The 19,949-nt window shown below is 33.4% G+C and overlaps 2 protein-coding genes across 2 annotated transcripts in view; one reads left to right on the top strand and one right to left on the bottom strand.

Annotated features, from left to right (window-relative positions):
- The window catches only part of LOC126756915 (protein immune deficiency), a 243,375-nt gene that overhangs the window by 148,859 nt on the left and 74,567 nt on the right, over positions 1 to 19,949 (top strand). The window lies entirely within an intron of this gene.
- LOC126756902 (uncharacterized) lies at positions 367 to 13,580 on the bottom strand. The gene is made up of 6 exons (XM_050470400.1): positions 13,422 to 13,580; positions 3,738 to 4,124; positions 1,989 to 2,669; positions 1,843 to 1,920; positions 1,527 to 1,761; positions 367 to 1,223 (listed from the first exon to the last, which is right to left on the bottom strand). The coding sequence occupies exons 2-6, from the start codon at positions 3,916 to 3,918 to the stop codon at positions 1,070 to 1,072; spliced, it is 1,329 nt and encodes a 442-aa protein (XP_050326357.1). The 5' UTR covers positions 3,919 to 4,124; positions 13,422 to 13,580; the 3' UTR covers positions 367 to 1,069.

The following is a 19,949-nucleotide window of genomic DNA, read 5'->3' as shown; positions in this document are numbered from 1 at the left end:
TAAAACGTAGTAATTAAATTTATTTGGAACAGAATAGCATTTTTTTAAATACTACTTCTTATACATATGACATAATTATTTTCAATATTTGTGGCACCCTGTTGCATAACATCGCTTTCACGTCTTGCCATATCTTACCTTCTAAAATTCCTCCATAATGCTGAGTGTATTGCACTCTAATATATACATATGGCATATCGCATATATTACTTAATAAATAATAGGCATATATATTTTTTAATTGTAAATAAACTCAAAAACAATATTTGCTTACTTACCACACTTAGTCAAAGAAATTTGCGTACAATGTGTTTATTTCGAACATTTTATTATAAAGAGAGAAAGAGAGACTTATACTTATATTATATACATATATCGCTCATAAACTTAGCAAAATATTTTAAGCCTTAATTATTCTATTTAAGAAAACTTCGGTCTTCTCGAAAGACTAATTTTTATGTCAATAAATTTCTTGTTTTTTCGTGCTATTATAATGGTTTTTTACTTTAAAATATTAATTAACAGTGAACAAGTTTGAAATTCGTGAACATGCATATATACAAATATAGCTTACAATGAAATTGTACATACAATTATTAAATATTTAAACAATAGTGACTTTTTTTTGGTTTTGATTGCTCATTTCAATATGTAAGTGTGTGTTTACATATACTTTTTATATTCGTTTACATGTAAAAATTGCTTTTAATTTCTTTCTATAATTATAAAATATAATTATCTTTATTTTTTACAATATTAGTCATTTAGGAACTGCAAATTCTTTTAGTAAAAAACGTATTACTTTCATATAGTTCTGACTAATTAAGATTTCTACTCAACGATGACCATTTCAGATGCTACAGCACCAATCTCAGTTTGGATATAACATCATTTTGTTTCAAAAAATAAGTTTGCGATATTTGTCATCTTTAGTAATGGTTTACACAAGAAAATGTTCAACCATGGAGCACATTAGCGAGTATTTTAAGGTACACTGATGATCGGTGGGCACTATTTTGATATATATATTCACGCATATATATTGAACAAAGTCGGTTGGTTAAAGTAATTATCTGCCCATTATTGTGGGCTCATCTGCCATTGCGACTTCATCGTTAGGTGCCTTCGCGCCCTTCTTTTTGCCCGAATACCACATAAATAGGAGACCACACACTAAATTCACTATAAAAGTAAACCACGCTAAGTAGACGCCATAACCATAACTGGAAATAATAAATGTAAAGGTTACATTTTATTAAATTACATATAAAATATAAAAAAAATTATTAAGGAAAACAAATATGAGTAAAAATATTATTATACCAGCAGAAGAGACGTGGCAACACTAAGGGGGTAACTGCGGAACGGTATAAAATCGAAACGAGTAAGTAGATAAGTTGCTGCAACCGGAAAACGAACTTCTACAGTTACTCGCGCGTTTGCGAAAATAAATGTCAAACTTTTGTGCAACTCATTGTGGCAAATATAAATGATAGTTACTTTTCATACAAAATTCGATTACTTACGTAAGTTCAGCACCTTCGGGATAAGCGTAAAATAAGTGCTTCTTTGTGTAATCAACGGATGAAAAGAGCACCTGTATAACAACCACGGCAGTGGAGGCGGAAACCAAGTGAATACCACCAGCTAAACGCTTAAACATGTAACGCGGATTCTTGAAAGTGTAAAAAGAGAAAACCGAACCCAGACTCATAACGAACACGGTGATGCAGGCAAACGAAGCCTGTGTGCGTATATAATCTGCCAAAAGAAAAACAAAAGTGTAAAATATTATTGTGAAAAAGACTATTGTGAAAGGGACAGAACTGAGCGCTTACTTACCCATCAGCTCCATATCGATGCCGGGGTCTTTGTTCAACGACTTGGGATTGCTGAACATATCAATGTATTTGCAACGTTCTGGAAAAATGTGTGTGGTAATTTTCATAAAATTATTTTAGTACATTATTCATACGATTCGTGCTTACCATTCGGTTGATAGACATAACCGTTCGCTTCGCGACCACTGCTTGGTGGTAGTGGTGGCACCAGTTGCAATATCACCTGATGATCATCCAGCACAAATGCCGGTACGCCCAAATCACGCACATATGGCCAGAAAAGCTTTGGCACAAATGGTTTCTCATTCCAACCTGCAAATATTGCCAATTGCGCCGCTTCTGGTATAACAAAATAATAAGATGTCGCATTGACCCTGACTTTTTGCAATGCCGTTCCGAAGATTTTTCGTGACTCTATTTCGCGTACATTTAGCGGATCAATTGCGATCGGTTTGGCATTGATGGGTATGGTTTCGGCTTGTGTGGCTGTTGTGTTCAATACAAGATCTTCAAAGATTTTTTTGAATGCCTTAAACTCTTCCTCATCATTACGTACCCAATGCGCAAACATGCGTCGTCTAGCGGACTCTGTGAAATTTTTCATCGGTATCTCCACAATTTCCTCGCTAAATTCGCGCACAAACTCAAGCGCTGATGCATTCAATTTGGCATCCAATAATGTTGTAGGGTTCACATAAGCTATGGACGTGAAGTTGCGCACCACATTGGCGGTAGGCAATGCGTTAGGTGTTTTAGTGTGCCGACAATGCACCCACAAACCGGAGTGGGAGTCCATAAAAAATCGACGTGTCTCCGGTATGAAAATGCCTATTGAAAAAAGAAATATATAAATATAATTAAAAACTATTGCAGACTATACTTAAACTTGCATAGATGTGTAACTTGATTGATATTGAAAGAAATATTGAAATCGTTGAAAAGTAGTGAGAATTTCTAGTTGTAATGTCATTAAATTCACGCTAGAACTAACCGGCTAATTTAAAAATAATTGTGCGGGTTATAAGCGGGGTTACCAGTAATAAAAATAATTTAGTTTAAATGATAATTCAATAATATGTTTCGGTTTAATTAAAAAAATCGTGAAATATTCAATTATGGAATAGGAAAAAATTAAAAACTTATTAACATTCCATTTTTTTTCTCAATGTTTCGGTATTTATTCGAAAATAAATTAAATTAAGCAGCTTCCTGTTAGTTTTTTCCAAATACCTTAAAATATCGCGCCGTAAAAACAATTTAGTGAGCTTAAGGCGATTAAATATACGCGCCATTCGCAAATCAAAAATTAAATTATTTAAAAAAATCTTTCTTAGCCTAATTGGATATGCTTAGCGAATATATAACTACACAGAAGCCAAGGCGTCGATGTAATGTCTAATAGGTAGTACAAGAGCCGAACAAAAAGACTCGTGCTAAAGGCGGAACGATAATACTTTCTGGCGGATATGTAAAATAGCTATAAAACGTTGTTGTTGCACATAAACATTCATTCAAAAATGAAAAAAGCGATAAAAGTTTTGTAGTGCGAATAACTAGCTCATAAAATTGTGAATATTGCGCTGTATAGCCTGCTTCTGATCATTGGCGGCATAGCCGAGCCAAAATTGCTTCCTACTTTTCAAGAAAATAACAACAACAAAAAATTTACAATTCAAAAGTATGCGAAATAAAGGCAATAACATTGTCACTCAAAAGATTTTCGAATTCGTTAACGCCTAAGTTTGTATTGTGCATGTGTTCGGGTGTGCATATTTCGCTCGTTATTAAAATGACCAAAGGGTTAAAATATTTAACATTTAACATGCTTTCTTTGGCGAAGTACAATTAAAATGTTAAAATATTTAACTATTAACTGGTCGGTGACATTGGTCTTACCTTTTCCACCGGTTATAATAACCCAGTGATCCGTTGAAATGGCTACAATCCACATGATGAGCGAGACCACCATCAACAAGCTGCAACCGAACAGCACACGACGCTGGAACATGTACGCCGCCATAAGCGGCTTGCGTTCCTCCTCGCGTCCAAGTGTTGAGGTGGATACATCCCGTATCATTTTGCTGGTGTTTGTCCTTACTGTTGTGATACTGTTATTTGCAGCAGCGTTGCTTTTGCCGCTCTAAAAGCGCTTCAACGCTTTGTATTGTCTTTATCTGCTTTATTGTTAACGCTTCGGTTTTGGGTTCTAACTCACCGGGCGTATAAGCAACTTCGTGCCCCAGCGGCCGTATTTATACGAAGCGCAGGCGCCAGTTTTGATTACTGTAAAATGAATGAAGAGTTTTTTTTAAATATATGGTAGTTACAAGCAATATGTATATAACAAATAAATCTTTTATTTCAATACATAGTATACATATTCGAGCGCGTGCAAAATTAAAAATATACAATGTGTGTATTTGTGTATGCATTAGTCGAAGAAAATTGTACAGCTTGTCTGAAAACTATGTGATTAAATAATATTGTTTTTTTATTTTTTTTTTGTGGTAAATTTAATTTTTCTAAAATTATCAAATTTTGAATTTATAATTTCAAATTACTTCTTCATAGCATATTTTAAACTCTGACAACAATTTTGTTGGAATAATATTTATATGGTCTTTGTGTTAATAATTATCATTCAAAGTATAGGCTAAATTTTATACGTTCACACTTCTTATTATACCCTAAAATTTTGCAGATGTTCCTATTGTCCACAAGGAGCTGCTCATTCAACATCGGACCACTATATATGTAACTATGTATAGTCTATTGCTGATGTAGAAACTTGTCGACCAAAATGAAGTTCTTGTAGGGAAAACTTTTTTATGAGAAGACATCTTCACGAAATTGGACATATCTTATTGTTCAAAGCAACGCTACAATCTCCGAAAGAATTGTTTAGATCAAGCAACTATTATTTCTGTCATTTTTCATATAAACGCTTAAAGTTGGTGATTATCGTGGTAACGGTTGTGTTTAGGCTATAAAAGTTGCCTTCGATTCGCCAACCGTTGTAGAGTAGCGAATCGAACAAACTATACTAGATGCTGAGGCAAAATGGTGTTTTCAAAGTCAGTGACCAACATTACTCGAAAAAAACGATTTCAAATATTAAGAAGCTTTTAAATATATTTTTTTTAGTAATTAATATAAAAAGTTTTTTAATCAACTAACATTTTTATGTAAACAATTAAAGTCCGAAGTTTTGGTCAAAAATCGATATTTTTTAGAAACTGCCATTTTTAAAAAATTTATTTTGCTTATTCTGACATTTAATTTCAAGATTGTTTTTTACTTTAACGAAATCTGTTTGTTTTTTTAATTTCAGACGGCTTAGTTCAGAGATATATATAGTCGTCACCGCAAACGTCTTTTTTGAGAGAGCTCCCGGAGATCAGCTGTAGTTCCTTTCCAAATAAATATTTTTACTAATGCTAAGTCTTAAAATACAGTTAAAAGATACCATGATATGTGTACACATTTTTGGATCCCGGAATCTAAAAGTTTTCTCAGGAAAAATTGTGGAAAATTCGCTTTTTTCGGGCTTATAACTGTATATAAACCCCTTATTGTAGTATCCGCATAGTTTTATGTACGAATTCAAGTCGATAACTTTGTTGTAGCAAAGTTTTTTTGTTTGCAAGACTGGTTATCGAAGACAACTAAGATCTTTAGCTAAATTCATTTAGGCGAGTTTTTAAGAAAATATTTGAGATTTTTTAGCAAAAATTATCCATTTCCTCTATTGCACGTGTGAAGTCAAAAAATATTTGTTACCAGGAAGAATAAAAACTATACTCATTAGAGAATTCCATTAGCTACATATCTCCGATTGTCTCAATATTGTTGGCCAAAGCGTTGTTGTTTCAACAAATTTTATGTATTTTAAAGTATTTTTTTCAAAAATTAAATCTAAATTTTTAATTTCAATAATATTTTTAATAATTCCACGGTTCGTCAAACACGAGCACTGGCACGGCTGTCACCCGTGGCATATTGACGTTGAGTTATGTGCACGCATCATTGCCAAATATGTGTGCGTGGGCGTGCCAAGGTGTGCGTGCAGACGCGCAGAATTTAACAACTGTTTGGATTAAGATGCGCAAGTGGTTGCCTATTTATGTAGCTCAAATTGTGTCGTTTAAATTCGCGCAAAGATTGGCATGTGTGTATGTATGGCTGTTTGTAGAAGTACACACTTAGCGCTGCCAAAATAGTTGACTGCCAAAATGTCAAAATTGCGTGCGACTTAATATTTTACTAATTTATAAGAATGTTTGTTGGTTTTGTTGCTAGGTTGGCGTCAACGTTTCGGTTTTCATTTTTCATTTTCGATTTTCAATTTTATTTTTACTTTCTTGCGGCCTACTTTTTGTTGTTACTACGTATATTTACTAAATAAACAACAAATAACTGTTGTTGTTATTGTTGCGCATGTGTGCTTAGTTTTTTATGTGAATATGCTCACGTCGTTAAATCGCATTTAAATAAACAAAAGTTTCACTGCCAGAAGACGAAGCAAAAAGTGCCAAATGTGATTTTCCCGCATGAAATGTGTGATAGGTGGTTGTACACATATACTATGTGTATGTACATGTGTATATATGTATGCAGTGTACCACCTTGAAATTGAAGCTGGAATGAAAAATCCTAAAAAATAGATCACTCATCTGAACCAACTGTTAGCTGTCTTTGAGTAACCCAGTGTGAAGTTTACATATGTATGTTCATACATATTGGATATATGTATATATATGTAAATATGCCGACTACTTTGAAGTCGGTCTGACCCAAAAGCCCTTTTAGTAAACCAACTGTGTTTTTTCCTTACAAGCAAGCGCCAGTTGTAAAATTTTGATAAGAAATATGTCATTCTCATACTAGTAGAAAACTGTTACTAACTGTCTAGTTCAATTTATTATCTCAGATACAATTTTTATTTCTAATTTGTTCAATTCATCCACGTGTTTCGTTTTTAAAAGCGAAATTGTCGAGATAACTGTGCATTTTCTAGAATACTTGCATAAATCTGATCCTTTTCTCAAATGTGGTGGTGAGTCACATGACTTCAGCGAAGCTTAGAAAATCAGACAAATAACGATAAACTTATTATTTTTCTCATAATATAAGATTACAAACTTGAAATCATACATTTTATTATAGCGTGTATATAAATACATATATAAATAAACTTCACTGAACATTTTTTATGATTTTTTGCTGATAAATTTTAATTTGACATTTTTTTCGTTTGCAGATTTTTTGTAAATATTTTTTATTATTGGTCGAGGGCCCGTTTGCGATTGGCGAAATAGGTTTGTATATAAATTTCATTAATTAAATATTTGACAAGTAATATTAATTGTTCTTTCAGTGTTTTAAGTGAATATGCCAATAAAGGAATAAAAATTAATAATTAATAAAGAAAAATGAAAAAAACATAGGAAAGAATGTATTTAATAAAAATAATAAAGTATTATTAATTAAAGTGTATTTGGAATATAATAAATATGTGATTAATGAAAAAAGGAAAGAGAGTGCAGAACAATTAAAATGGGTAAATAATTAAGAAAACAAGAAAAAACGTTAGGTTTAGTTGAACCGAAGTTATAACGCCCTTAAAATAACTTGATCTTGATCCGCCAGTTGCTATTGCACTATATGCTATAATGATCCGATCAGAAAAATTTCTTTGAATATTTCATCGCGGCCTTAGACATTAAATTGTGCCAAATTTCGTAAAGATGTTTTGTCAAATGGAAAAGCTTACATATAATCCCTTTATTCTGATCATTCAATTTGTATGGGCCGATATTTACCAATCCGACAAATGAGCGGCTTCTTGGAGCGAAAATGTATGCAAAATATCAAATGGATATCTCAAAAACTGAGGGCCTAGTCCGCGTATATACCGACAAACAGACGGGCATGACTAAATAGACTCAGCTCCTCACGCTTATCTTTTATATACATATGTACATATGTACATAGGTATATATTTTAGAGGATCTCTGACGTTCTTTCTGAGTGTTACTAACTTCGTGACAATCTTACTATACCTTGTTCACGGTTGAAATTGTCCAAATTGTTCCGATCGGACTACTATAGCATATAGCTGTGCACTTATATTAACTTTCACTTTAACAATTAATTTAAAAATCTCTCTAGTCAAAATAATGATTAATATATAAAATTTAACTGAAATAATAGTGCAAGAAGATTAATATACTGAATTTCAATGTGATAAATAGGTGAAAGCAAATTATTTAACCGAAATAGTTTAATTTGCCGTTAAACGCCGATAATTTCTATCACCGACGTGAGTTGCAGAAGAGCAGAGGTGAGTAATTTAATTTATAGTTTCATTTTATTTAATTATTTGCAATGTCCTTATGCTATTCTTTAAAACCTACCCCAAGATTTTTTTAATTAAATACACCTCTGATTCACCATTGGGTTATCTTGCACACCCCTGTGTGGACAAGTATGTATGTACTTCTAAAAAAATTATATTTACACATAGATAAGTATGCCCAACTTTGCGTATAAACATACTTATATACAAATATCAAAAGTATATACATATGTACATACTTACATATACCTATAAAATATGTATATGGCGATATAGCACGCATAGTCTGTATTTAGTTAAGCAAACAAGTTCATCACGAATATGCTAAAAAAATTCTAAAAAATATATTTTTTTGAAAGCTGAAGTAATAACTTTTTAATATTACTCAAGGATAAGCACGTGTAAAATCCTATATATAAGTATGGGTATACGTGCACATAAGTATGTACATGCTAAATTCCCATGTTACCGCTATTCATGTCTGCATTTGCATACTCGCTGCTCTCAACTCGCTCTGAGTGTCGTACTTCGCCTTCATAAAGTGCTTGCAATATTCCTGTTGCATTTAACACGAATTTCGGTTGTTTGCAAATATTTGTGTATGTGTGTGTATGTATGTGAAAAAGTTGTTGCCCTTTTCTTGTTTTTGCCTCTATGCAATATAATTATTGTTTTGAACACGCATATGCAAACATGCGTGAATATACACATGCATAAAATACGTGTAGATATGTGTGCGCATATATGTATGTAAGTGCATATACATATGTATGCATATACCGCCATATATTATATACATATTGCTGAGTTTTGTTTGGTTTAATTTGTCTGGCACTTGGTATTTTACTACTTGACTCAAAAGTTTCTTTTTGCCACTTGCACGGTGGCTTCTTGGCTGTTGCTAATGTTTTCTCACTAAGTGTTGTTGTTTGTGTCTTTGTTGTATTAGTACATTTCTCTGTGCTGTATTTCAAGTAATTTTTAGCATTATATATATAATATGTGCACGATATATTATATTATTTATTGGTGGGCGTGTGGCTGTGTGTTTTTGTGCTCTTGTCTTTAGTGGGATTTTCCCATTTATTCTTTCCCATTTGTTTTAAGTGATTTTTTTTTAATTTGAAGAGCTGCTGATAATTTTATTTCTGTGCAAATCAGAAGTTATTGTGTTCAATGAAAAAAAATCATATATGGTATATTTTCGTTCGTATGTATGTATATACATATGTATGAATATGATTTGTTTAGCAAAAAAATTTGTAAAACTAATAGGAAATAATAAAATGTAAATAGAAGCTAAATGCAACAAATAAGTATAATAAATGAAATAAAATTAGGTGTGACTTGCTCGAAACAAAAAATTAAATATTTTTGAATTATGTGAAAATTCTAATAATATAAAATTTTAAAATTTACTCATTCTATTGTTGTTGCATGATTATTTTATATTGTTTATTGCGTATTTTATTATTTGTTGCTCTAATTTTAGTTCACTTGAAATTTTACTAAAACCACACTTTGACTTCTTAAAGTGGTAACAGACTGAACAAACTTAAAGATTTTCGGTGAAACTGAAAAGATAGACATGTGAAAGGGACTTTATTTGAAGCTTTTGAATTTTAATTGAAAAGAATATATTAAGACACCCTGTAATAATTTCTTTAAAGAAAACCCTTTAAATATTTTTTTCAATTATAAATATTTTGGTTTGTGGGGTTATATGGGTACCTTCGAGTAAAAATAGCCTTTGTCAACAATTTTTTTTCATATGAAAATGAAATGTTTTATTAAAATTTTTTTATTATTACAAACATACACTATTAACAAAGAAATTCTGAAATTTTTGGAAAAGAAATATTTTGAACTCAACCAATGCGACGCCATTTCCGGTGACCGCTCGGAAAAAAGATGCGCACGCTTTGGCAGGATAACTCCTTACAGGATCATCTAAAGTGATAAAATACGTGTTTTAGTTAAAATCTTAACTTAGAAATTGGACGAAGAAAAAAAAACTAAAAATTGGACTTTTGCAGATATTTTTCCAAAAAAAATTAAAATTTCGCAAGATTTTTTTTTCAAATAGTTCTAATCGAAAAAAATCCTTCGAACAAGTCTTTAAGAATTGTATCTCAAAGACCTGTGTAAATTTTCAAGAATAGTTCTCGAGAAATCTTGCCAACCGTCTTCAAGTTCTCAAGGCTGTATTTCCGAAACTATTACTCAGATCAACTTGAAATTTAGGGCAATATTCTAGGATTATTGTAGAATTTAATAAGACAATAAAAAATTCGTTTTTTTTTTTTGAAAACTGTAAGCCCATGTAATCCCTTATAGGAATCTGTTCGCTTCCTTGTCGCCAAACTGCGAAAAAATACTCACTAAAAGCATAAGATACATGTAAAAAACAATAAAAAAAATTTTTTTTTCGAGTTTATGTGTGAGTTGTCAGAGTTCTTACTAATTATGAAATGATCTCCTTGGACAGATAATGCCAAATTTAGATTATATATATTTCTGATAGGACTTTAGGCTCAAATTTTTTACAAAAACTCGTTGGCAGCTCAGAAGTGCCATACAGGTCTTCCATCAGATGGATATGAACTAAACATAAACTCATTCGGATCATTTGATTTTAAAACAGAGAGTCTTCAGAATCTAGCTATACAGGTTTTTCGATTCTAGACTGCTAATTAAGATTTTCAAAAATTCAATACTTTGATTTTGGATAAAAATTCCATTATGTATAACGAGTCATCAAGTCATAAGCACATAAAGATACTTTGTTTATGGTTAGTTCCTAATATAACATCTAAATTAACATTTTTAAAGGCAGGGATGTGATATCGAATGGCAGAAAGTAGAGTATAGTTTTTAATCGCACTATTTACTATTAAAATTATTTCTTTTCTCATTAATTCCACTAACATTGAACAAAAAACTTTAAGTTATTTCGAAATGTTTTCAGACGAGACCAACTATTTTTTAACTTTAAGCATGGCCTTTCCTATAAATGTCATAAGTTATTTTTACTTACATCAATATGTGATGAAACACAAATTTGAAGGCAACATTTTTCTTCATTAACAACAACATTAGGCAAAAAGGTGTTTTCAAAACATTCCATTTCTCGCATTTGTGGGCGAGTTCGGTGCGTCGTCGACATCGTTTAACGAAGACCGATTGACATGTTTTGACATACACATGGACGATCATCTATGTATGTTTTTATAAATATACATATGTATATACGAAGGTAAAATATGTATACTTTTTCTAAAACATACTTATTGCCGATAATTTATTATTGTCAGTAATAACTTTTCAGTTGAGATTCTTCGTGGATATACATAAGGACGAGTCAAATCAAAAATTAACCTACATATGTATATACAGAAAGAAAAAAAATCTTTGAGTGGCTGCATTCTTTGCTTAATTTTAAAAGGTGTCGGTGTTTTTGAATATCCTAGGATAATTTTTGACATCACGGACTCTTGTAGAGAAAAAATTTTCTCAAGGAGATTTTTGTTTTAATTAAATTTTTTAAATTAAAAATTTGCACATTTCAAAATTTTTTAAACTTAAAAAAAAAATGGTATATGTACTTTATTTTTATCATATTTATCATGACTACCTACAGTTCTCGCTCACCGATAAAATTTATTTTATCATTTATTAACATTTAGCAGCGTATTCCAAGAGTTAAGATGCCAATGCTCTCTGTCGCTTTGTAGAACATCTTTTTGTTTAACGGCATGTTCGTTTTCGAAATTTCTGCATATATTTTTGAAATATTTTGTATAATTTTTTTATGTAAAAATAAATAACAATAAATTTAATAAAGAAAATAATAAATTAGCAGGCTTTCGCAAGCGTTCTCATACACAGCCCATCTTTGCGGCGTAGCGGCGAACACACATACATGCGCACAATGCAATTGACAGCGCTAATGGGCTGTAGAAATGTTTTCAAATGCGCTACACAAATAGACGCTTTTCTCATAAAGATTGTCATATAATACATACATATACCGTTACACACCTACAAGCATATGTCATTATACTTGTGTATTGGGGTTTATTGTCATTTTGGAATTCTTGACATTTTTCGCGACCAATACTGGCACAGCTTCGTGTACGTCGCACGCTCAGAAGATACAATATTTTGCTGTGGCATTTTTATTGTTGTTTAAAATATTAAGTATTTGAAAATATTTTGAAACTTGAGTGAAAGACATCACAGGAACAACAATGACATTGGCAAAAATATAAATTTGAAAAGCGTAACGGCGAGCTGGCAAAGTGACTTTTGTGGTTTCACACATTTTAAAGTACTAAAAAACTGTGTATTATTATTTATATATTCATATTTCAAATAGTATAATAAATAAGGTTGAATTCAAAAACTTTTTGAAACCGAATCCCAGCTAGTCCCTCCGTTTTTTATATATCGATCTGAAATCTTGCACACGTTCTTTTCTGCTTAAAAATGTGCTTATTTATCGGAACCGTCGATATCGGACCACTGTAGACTTGGCATAGAATATTATTCAAGGCAGCGTTAAAATTTCCGAATATTGTTTTTATAGATCGAAGCACTGTACTCATACATTTGAGGTAACAGCGTGCTCCTTAAAGAGTTTACAGAATTGTTATTGTTAACAATTTTATATACATATGTATCTACTAACTGACTAACTGATTTTGTGATGTCTAAAAATCTAACCTAACATCTAAATAGTAGTTAGCAAATTTGCAAAATAATATGTGCACCAAAGCTCAACTTAAAATCACAACTCAATCATCAAGCTCAAATAGTCACTCATACGCCCCGTGCAACACTCATACGACATGTAGCACACATAATAAATGCAGATTAGTTGTTTATTTTGAGTTTTGTCGCCTTGTAGGCATTTTCATTGTGTCAGTTTCGTTTATTTGTGTTTATCCGATTGTTACTAATGTTTTTGGTTTTACTTTAGTTTCGCCTTATTTCCCATATCGCCTGCTGTCTTTAGCTGGCTGTGCTTTCGGTTTCACATATGCATTGTCAAACTGATCGCGCAAGTCTTAGCAACTAACACAGACAGTGCAAGTACGCAGCTTACAGCTCAAATTATGCAACTGCGCTGTCAGCAGGGTAATATAATAACACAAATCGAGCACATTATAAATAATTAACCGTTGTATATCTTTTTTTAGTAGCTGACAGCTAAATATTACCTGCTGTGTTGCACATAAAATGCGACGTTCACAATTCAGCAACTGCCAGTAGGCTCGTACGAGAAGCAAATTTATTTAGAAATTATTTTTGTATGAAATTTTAAAATTTTTAGAGATTTTTTTAGAACTTTTTTATTTTTATTTAAAATTTTTTAATTTTTAGAGGTTTATTTAGAAATATTTTTTTAAATAATTTTTTTTTTTTAATTTTTTATAAATTTGTTAGTAATTTTTTTTTATTTATTTGTAAAGAAGTGGCACTAATATTTAATTTTCATGTATTTATTTTTTTATTTAATCTGTTCGGCATGCAATTTTCTGCAATTTTTCTTTAAATTTTAATGCACGCTTTCTACTTTTCCTATTAAATATTTTTTAGAAACCACTTGCGGCTATATATTTCGATTACTAAATTTCTCGTTATAATTACACATTACGCACTTTCACACAATAAAATCACTAATTCATCAACATTTTTCGCCACTGTTTACTTTATTAGCACTTTGGGAATCGCACGTTCCGGATACGAGGGAGCACCGCAAGCCACCCGCTCGCTTCTAACAACGACGACAAGAGTTCGTCCGATCGGTCAATCAGTCATTCGCACACTGATGCGACCGTTTTCCTGGTGACTGGCGAGTGCCCATATAGCTGCCTGGCTGCATGGTTGCCTTTTTCGCCTACTTGCCGTGTTAGCAGCTCACTTGCCACTTGCTCTACACAGGCTCGTATGTGTGTATGTGTGCTGGCTGCCTGGCTGCGAGCTGATCTGAGTAGGCGACAAGTAATCATTCTTCATTATACATATTTCTGTTGTGCTAGTCTGTGCCGTCACGGCACATTGTTTAGCTGTTGCTTCTTTGTTTGCGTGCGAACCGCAAGCACTGAGCGAGTGCGGCCAAGGAGCGCCAGTAAAAAGCATCGCATGCTCCCTTTTTGCACATCAGCAATGTAAATGAGTTGAGCGTTCTTTGAAAGAAGTTGTTGAAGTGGCAGTGGTTGTGGGCGAAAGTTGCTGAGCTGAGCCCTGCGAGCTGGTGAACAATCAAATCCAACAAGTTTCTCTCAAATTTGCCATTATATTTATGTTTTTAGACACATATTATATGTATAGCACTAGCCAAATAACAACAGCAAACCAGCAAGGCAACTCATGTCGTACGCCTGCTCTACAAGCGCGCCAATAAACAACTAACCACGGACCGCAGTCAACGGGCCAATAAACAGTCAACAGTCAGGCAAATATGTTGCCGTTATTCATGTGTTTTGCTTGCTCCGCTCATGTGAGTGTTTCATTTCGGCGCTCTTTGTCATGCATAGCTTGTATAAACACATGCTTTACATAAAGTTTCTTTGGCAACTTCAGTGCCTGTTGATTTTTTACCAACAGACCACCCCGTAAAGGTGCCCAGTCGCTGTACATGCTATTCTCATTACAACTGTAGACGAGCAACACAAACACATACACATACGCATACATACATATATTGTATAACAGCAGCTTCCTTCCGTCATTGAGTGCCTGTATAAATGGCTCCGTTTGCTTTCGACGTCATCAATGAACGTACCCTCTTGTAACCTCATCGAACATGTCAGTGGCCCGAACGCGCTGCTCACTTTCAAGTATAATTTTTACCCACAACGCCGCTCTCACTTATACCAACACCGCCATTAAACATTTAAGCACTCAAGCAGTAACAACAACGTGGCACGCATGCAACGTTATTTCGCTAAAAAATAAATATGAAAAGGAAGCATTAAGCTGGCAAACGCTGAAGTATCACAGCGTGTAGCAGTCAATGTACAGCAAATAAGTTTTTCCTTGTGCATTTGGCAATAATGTAAACAGCTCACGTTTTCCCCCAACGCAGCAATCAGCGACGACGACGCAGGCATGGTCTGGCCCCTCGTTTTGCGCCTCGCTTAGCCCGCGTGCTGGCAATCCACTTTTAGATGCTGTTAAATGAAATTGAAATTTCTATAAAAATATCATACGCAACAGGCGGATAAACAAATGCACATACATTGTCTGCACATACATCACTTCTATATAGTATATATAGATTTTGCCTTTGTTGGTGCTCTTCATTGAGTACAAATTTACTCAACTTACAGAAAAAAAGTTCATTGTTAGCAATGATTTTCATTCCGAGAATTCCTTTTCGAAAGATATTAACAGTTTAAAGATCCCCTCTCGTAGTGACTTTTCTTACTTACGGTCCGTTATATAATCCAGGCTATTTGCTTTAAGCAAACGGATTCGATTCCTTTTCATTGGTAGTGTTTCTTACGTGGCAGGCCCCAAATCCAGCGCACAAAGCCATTGAAAGAATTGTTTCTGTCCACCCTCAAGTGAATGGCAATCAGAGAATCTTCTACAAATGACTCCATCCTCCATCAAATTGTCATCAAACAAACAGTCGTCGCACTCGCGACTTGGCTCTCACGCAGCTGTTGACGGTCATAACTTCGAAGTCGTAGATGATTTTGTATATCTTGGAACCAGTATCAACACCAACAAAAATGTCAGCCTAACGCAATTAAAAAAGAAGAAGAAGAAATGGATTCGATATCCATAGTTCCTCTAACGATCTCTTATGCTGTACTCTAAGTTTTCTGATTCAAAGTGCAGCTCTAATCTAATCACAAATGAGCATATTTCGAATTTTCTTCATATTTCTCCATGCAATGATCTATTCGTTTTTTGATCTGGTAAAAAATTGACCCAAATTTCGAGTAAAATTCTTTTTTTTCAGGCCACCATTTTCAATTTTCAATTTTTGATTTTTTTAACCATATTTTATTCTTGTGAGAATTTTTGTAGTTTCATCCATCGAGAAGGTCAGAATGCCCCGCAGCAGTGAAGGACCTTCTTTAAGCCACGTAGAAGGCCTCTTGTAACTCGAAAAGTATTTATTTATTTTTTCTCAAAATGTGTATGTATGTACTGTTTGCGCCCCTTAAAAATCTATGAACCTAAATTTTGCTTTCTTCAGAGCTCTCTTTAAAACATAAGACTTTTTAACCTGAAGGACAAGTTTCATCTACTCTCTGTGTCAGTTCTTGACCTTATGTTGATGAAATAGACATATCAATCCATTCTCCACAAAAGGACGCTATTAATTGAACTATAACATGTTAAGGGTATTGGACATCACCAACAACTAAATAAAATTTAACCAACCTTTTTTTAATCAAATAACTTTTAAAGATTTTCTTCAAACATCCGAGACGGAGCCTTGCGTGTTCCTGATCTACTACCTGGGCCATAATAATGGCATATGTATGTAAATACCGGCACACTAACAACAAAATGTGAACTGAGTAGAATGTGTCCAAAACAACAGGTTTCACAAACACATTTTGCTTAATAAATTATTTGTTGTTGTAACACATTGTGGCATGACAAGCCGACAGATTTGCTAATTTTATTAAATGACCTACAAATCTGGTGCAGCATAAATAAAGAACGCTGGCGATTTATTTTGTCAAAATAATTTCACTCGAGAAAATAAGCGCTCACACATACTCGCCTGTACTCGTCTGTACTGTTACCTGTGCTATGCATGCGATAAACATATGTACATATATTATAAATGTAATGGCATGGGTGGCACTAGGTGGCCTACATGTAGGCGTTGGTGGTGACAAACATTTACATTTACATATATTACATTAGCGTACAAACACTCACTTTTAATCATGCGGACATACTTACATATATACGTACATATGTACATATATACGTTTATAGAGAGGAAAGTGTATCGAGAATTGGCTTGCAGGGCGATACGTTGCAAGGCGGGAGGGTTTCATATAATTTATTTGCCAATTCGTATGAATGATTTCGGCAATTGGCTGCCAATCGAGAATCGTACGTACTATAGCACTTATTTACATTAATCGTACAACAACAAAAGTAAATTTTAATCAAAGCTATTGAAGTTGAGTGGCAGATTTAGTGATTCACTGCTGGAAGTAGTTAATCAATATGTTTGGGCAATTTATTTTTCATTCACAAGAATTGGTACTTGGAAGAGTATTTTTTGAGAGCCATTATTTCGAATTGTTACTAAAAAATCAATTTACGTAAATATAGTTGAAATATTATATCATATGTAATATTAGATAATACGTTTCTTCTTCTTTGGCATCACAATCGTGGGTTGGTCTGTGCCTCAAGCTAGTTGTGCAATGATATAATGATAAAATAAATACAAAAATGGTGACATTTTAAGAAAAAAATTAATTTTACCCAAAATTTTGATTGTTTTTTGCTGGTGTAACTGAACATTTTAAACTCTTTCAACTTGAAGGATCAAAACCAGTTAAATACTTTCAGTTCTTGGCAATATTGAGAAATGTAGCGAAAAGATTCAACTTCATTGTTCGACGAAATTGGAAGCATTCCCCACAAATCCAATTTGAAGGTCATAGACTCACCTAGTTTTATTGCTATGCATATTTTACTTCCCGTCAGCGCTAAATATACTAAAATTTTTGTGGCAATTTTTGATGTAGAAATGGAAGAGCTCAATGCATCAATGTTTGACATTGCTCAGGTATGCTTGAGAACATATTTTCAAGCAATTTTATAAATATAAAATATGTACATACACATATATGTATGGGGTAAAGTCAGCCAAACGTTTCAAAATCGTAAAGATCCGGAAGTTAGGGCTAAACAAAGTTTTGATCCGACACAATGATTGACACAAGGGTATATTATCATCAAAGAAATATTCTTCCCGAATGTCCATAACATAACACACAGGTAGACCGATATTTTCGAAAAAAACTGGGGTTAACTGGGGTTATATTCGGAAAATAGGGGCTTGAAAAATTATGATTAGATTTTGACAATTTTTAAGCTCGACTTGGACGTCCTCGACGACCTTAGACTCTTCAACTGAAAATAATAAAAAGTGATGGATGTGGTGATTGAAATCGTCAGGCAAGTGTTGGGGAGATGGCCGAGAGCTTCTCAGCTCTCGCGAGTTCGTCCGAATGATTTTGGTGGATGTTTTGGGTTTAAAACGTGTTTTTGCTCGACTAGTCCCGATAAAGTTGAACAAAGACTACCGTAAACAGGTCTTTTTGGGCATGCTTGATCGTGCGAATTCCGATGCCACATTCATAAAGAGCATTATAACTGCAGATGAGACATGGGTTTATGAGTTTGTCAAGCAAAAAAGTCAACAATCATCGGAATGGAACCCATTTTCAGTCGATGGAAAAGATAAAATAAAATTCGCTGAAGTAGGACTGGAAATATCGTTGGCATAAGTGTATTACATCTGGTGGGGATTATTTTGAAGGCAACTAAATAAATATTGATGAATAATTAAGTATTTTGCGTTTTATTTACAACTTCTTGGTACTTTTTTGTCACAATGTATTCATTGGTGTTTGATTTGTGTACGGAAAGTGAAAGAATAATAATGAATTTTGTTATATGGGAAGTAAGCGTTGTTGTAGTCCACTGGGACTCATTTTCATACCGTAATGTAGGAATCTCACGGTAATATTACATACCGAATTTAGAGGAAATCGGTCGAGTAGGTCACGAGATAAGCGATTTCACCTAAATGTGGACGGTGACACACCCATCGGTCAATTCTGACCCCTGCTCTTGTAGAGCCTTTTTGTGTCAACCTGGGTGTAAAGTGTATTGCCTCTGGCGCTTTTAAGAAAAGTTGATGGGGCTCGAATCTAGAAGGCTGTAACTCAAAAACAATTTAAGATATCGAATTAAATTTTAGTATGTTATTTTTAATAGTAAAACCTATCGAAACATAAAAAATATATATTTTTTCCCCCCAAAGTTCTCACTAGGATCACACTCAATCAATTCGTATCACACCACATTCATAAATGACAAGTAAAATATCAATCAATTCAATATGACATTTTATTAAAATATTATATTTCCCCAATTTTTCTACCGATCGCTTGACAATAATAGTTTTGACAAATTGCGACATCAAAAAATATTTGTGCGACAGGTGTCCGCAGCGCAACACCACAATGCTACTATGAGCACCATTACCCCCAACGCCAAGCAAGCAGCACCAGCACCATCGTTATACATATATTGTCATGGGGAAATTCTGAAAATCATTTTGATATTTTGTAGCTTTTCGACGCTGGTGGTTGCTTTGATTATATCGCTACATTATTTTAGCATATTTTATTATTTTGGCATCTGCCACGGACACAGGCGCTCTCGGTATACATACGTACGTAAATACCGTTGCGCGAATTGTCAAGTCGTTCACAAAAGTATATCAAATAGCTGGGTGCGCCAATTAAAGTTCATTAAACGGTATTCGAAAATGTTTAGCGTTTTTTTTTTTAAATTATTTAAAATGATTTTGAAAATAAAGAAAAAGTGCAGAAAGTATTTCAAAATCACGGCGTGCTCTATTTGTATGCCTTAAAGATTATTGCTGGTTTCTTATTTAGGCGCATTGTTGTTGCGCTAACCGTCGTTTATGCGAGCTGTTGTCATGTTTAAGCTCTGAAAAA

This window comes from Bactrocera neohumeralis, chromosome 4 (assembly GCF_024586455.1).
Source record: "Bactrocera neohumeralis isolate Rockhampton chromosome 4, APGP_CSIRO_Bneo_wtdbg2-racon-allhic-juicebox.fasta_v2, whole genome shotgun sequence".
Classification (NCBI taxonomy): Eukaryota; Metazoa; Arthropoda; class Insecta; order Diptera; family Tephritidae; genus Bactrocera; species Bactrocera neohumeralis.
The sequence above is the reverse complement of the archived record's forward strand: the minus strand, read 5'-3'. Positions and strand labels throughout refer to the sequence as shown.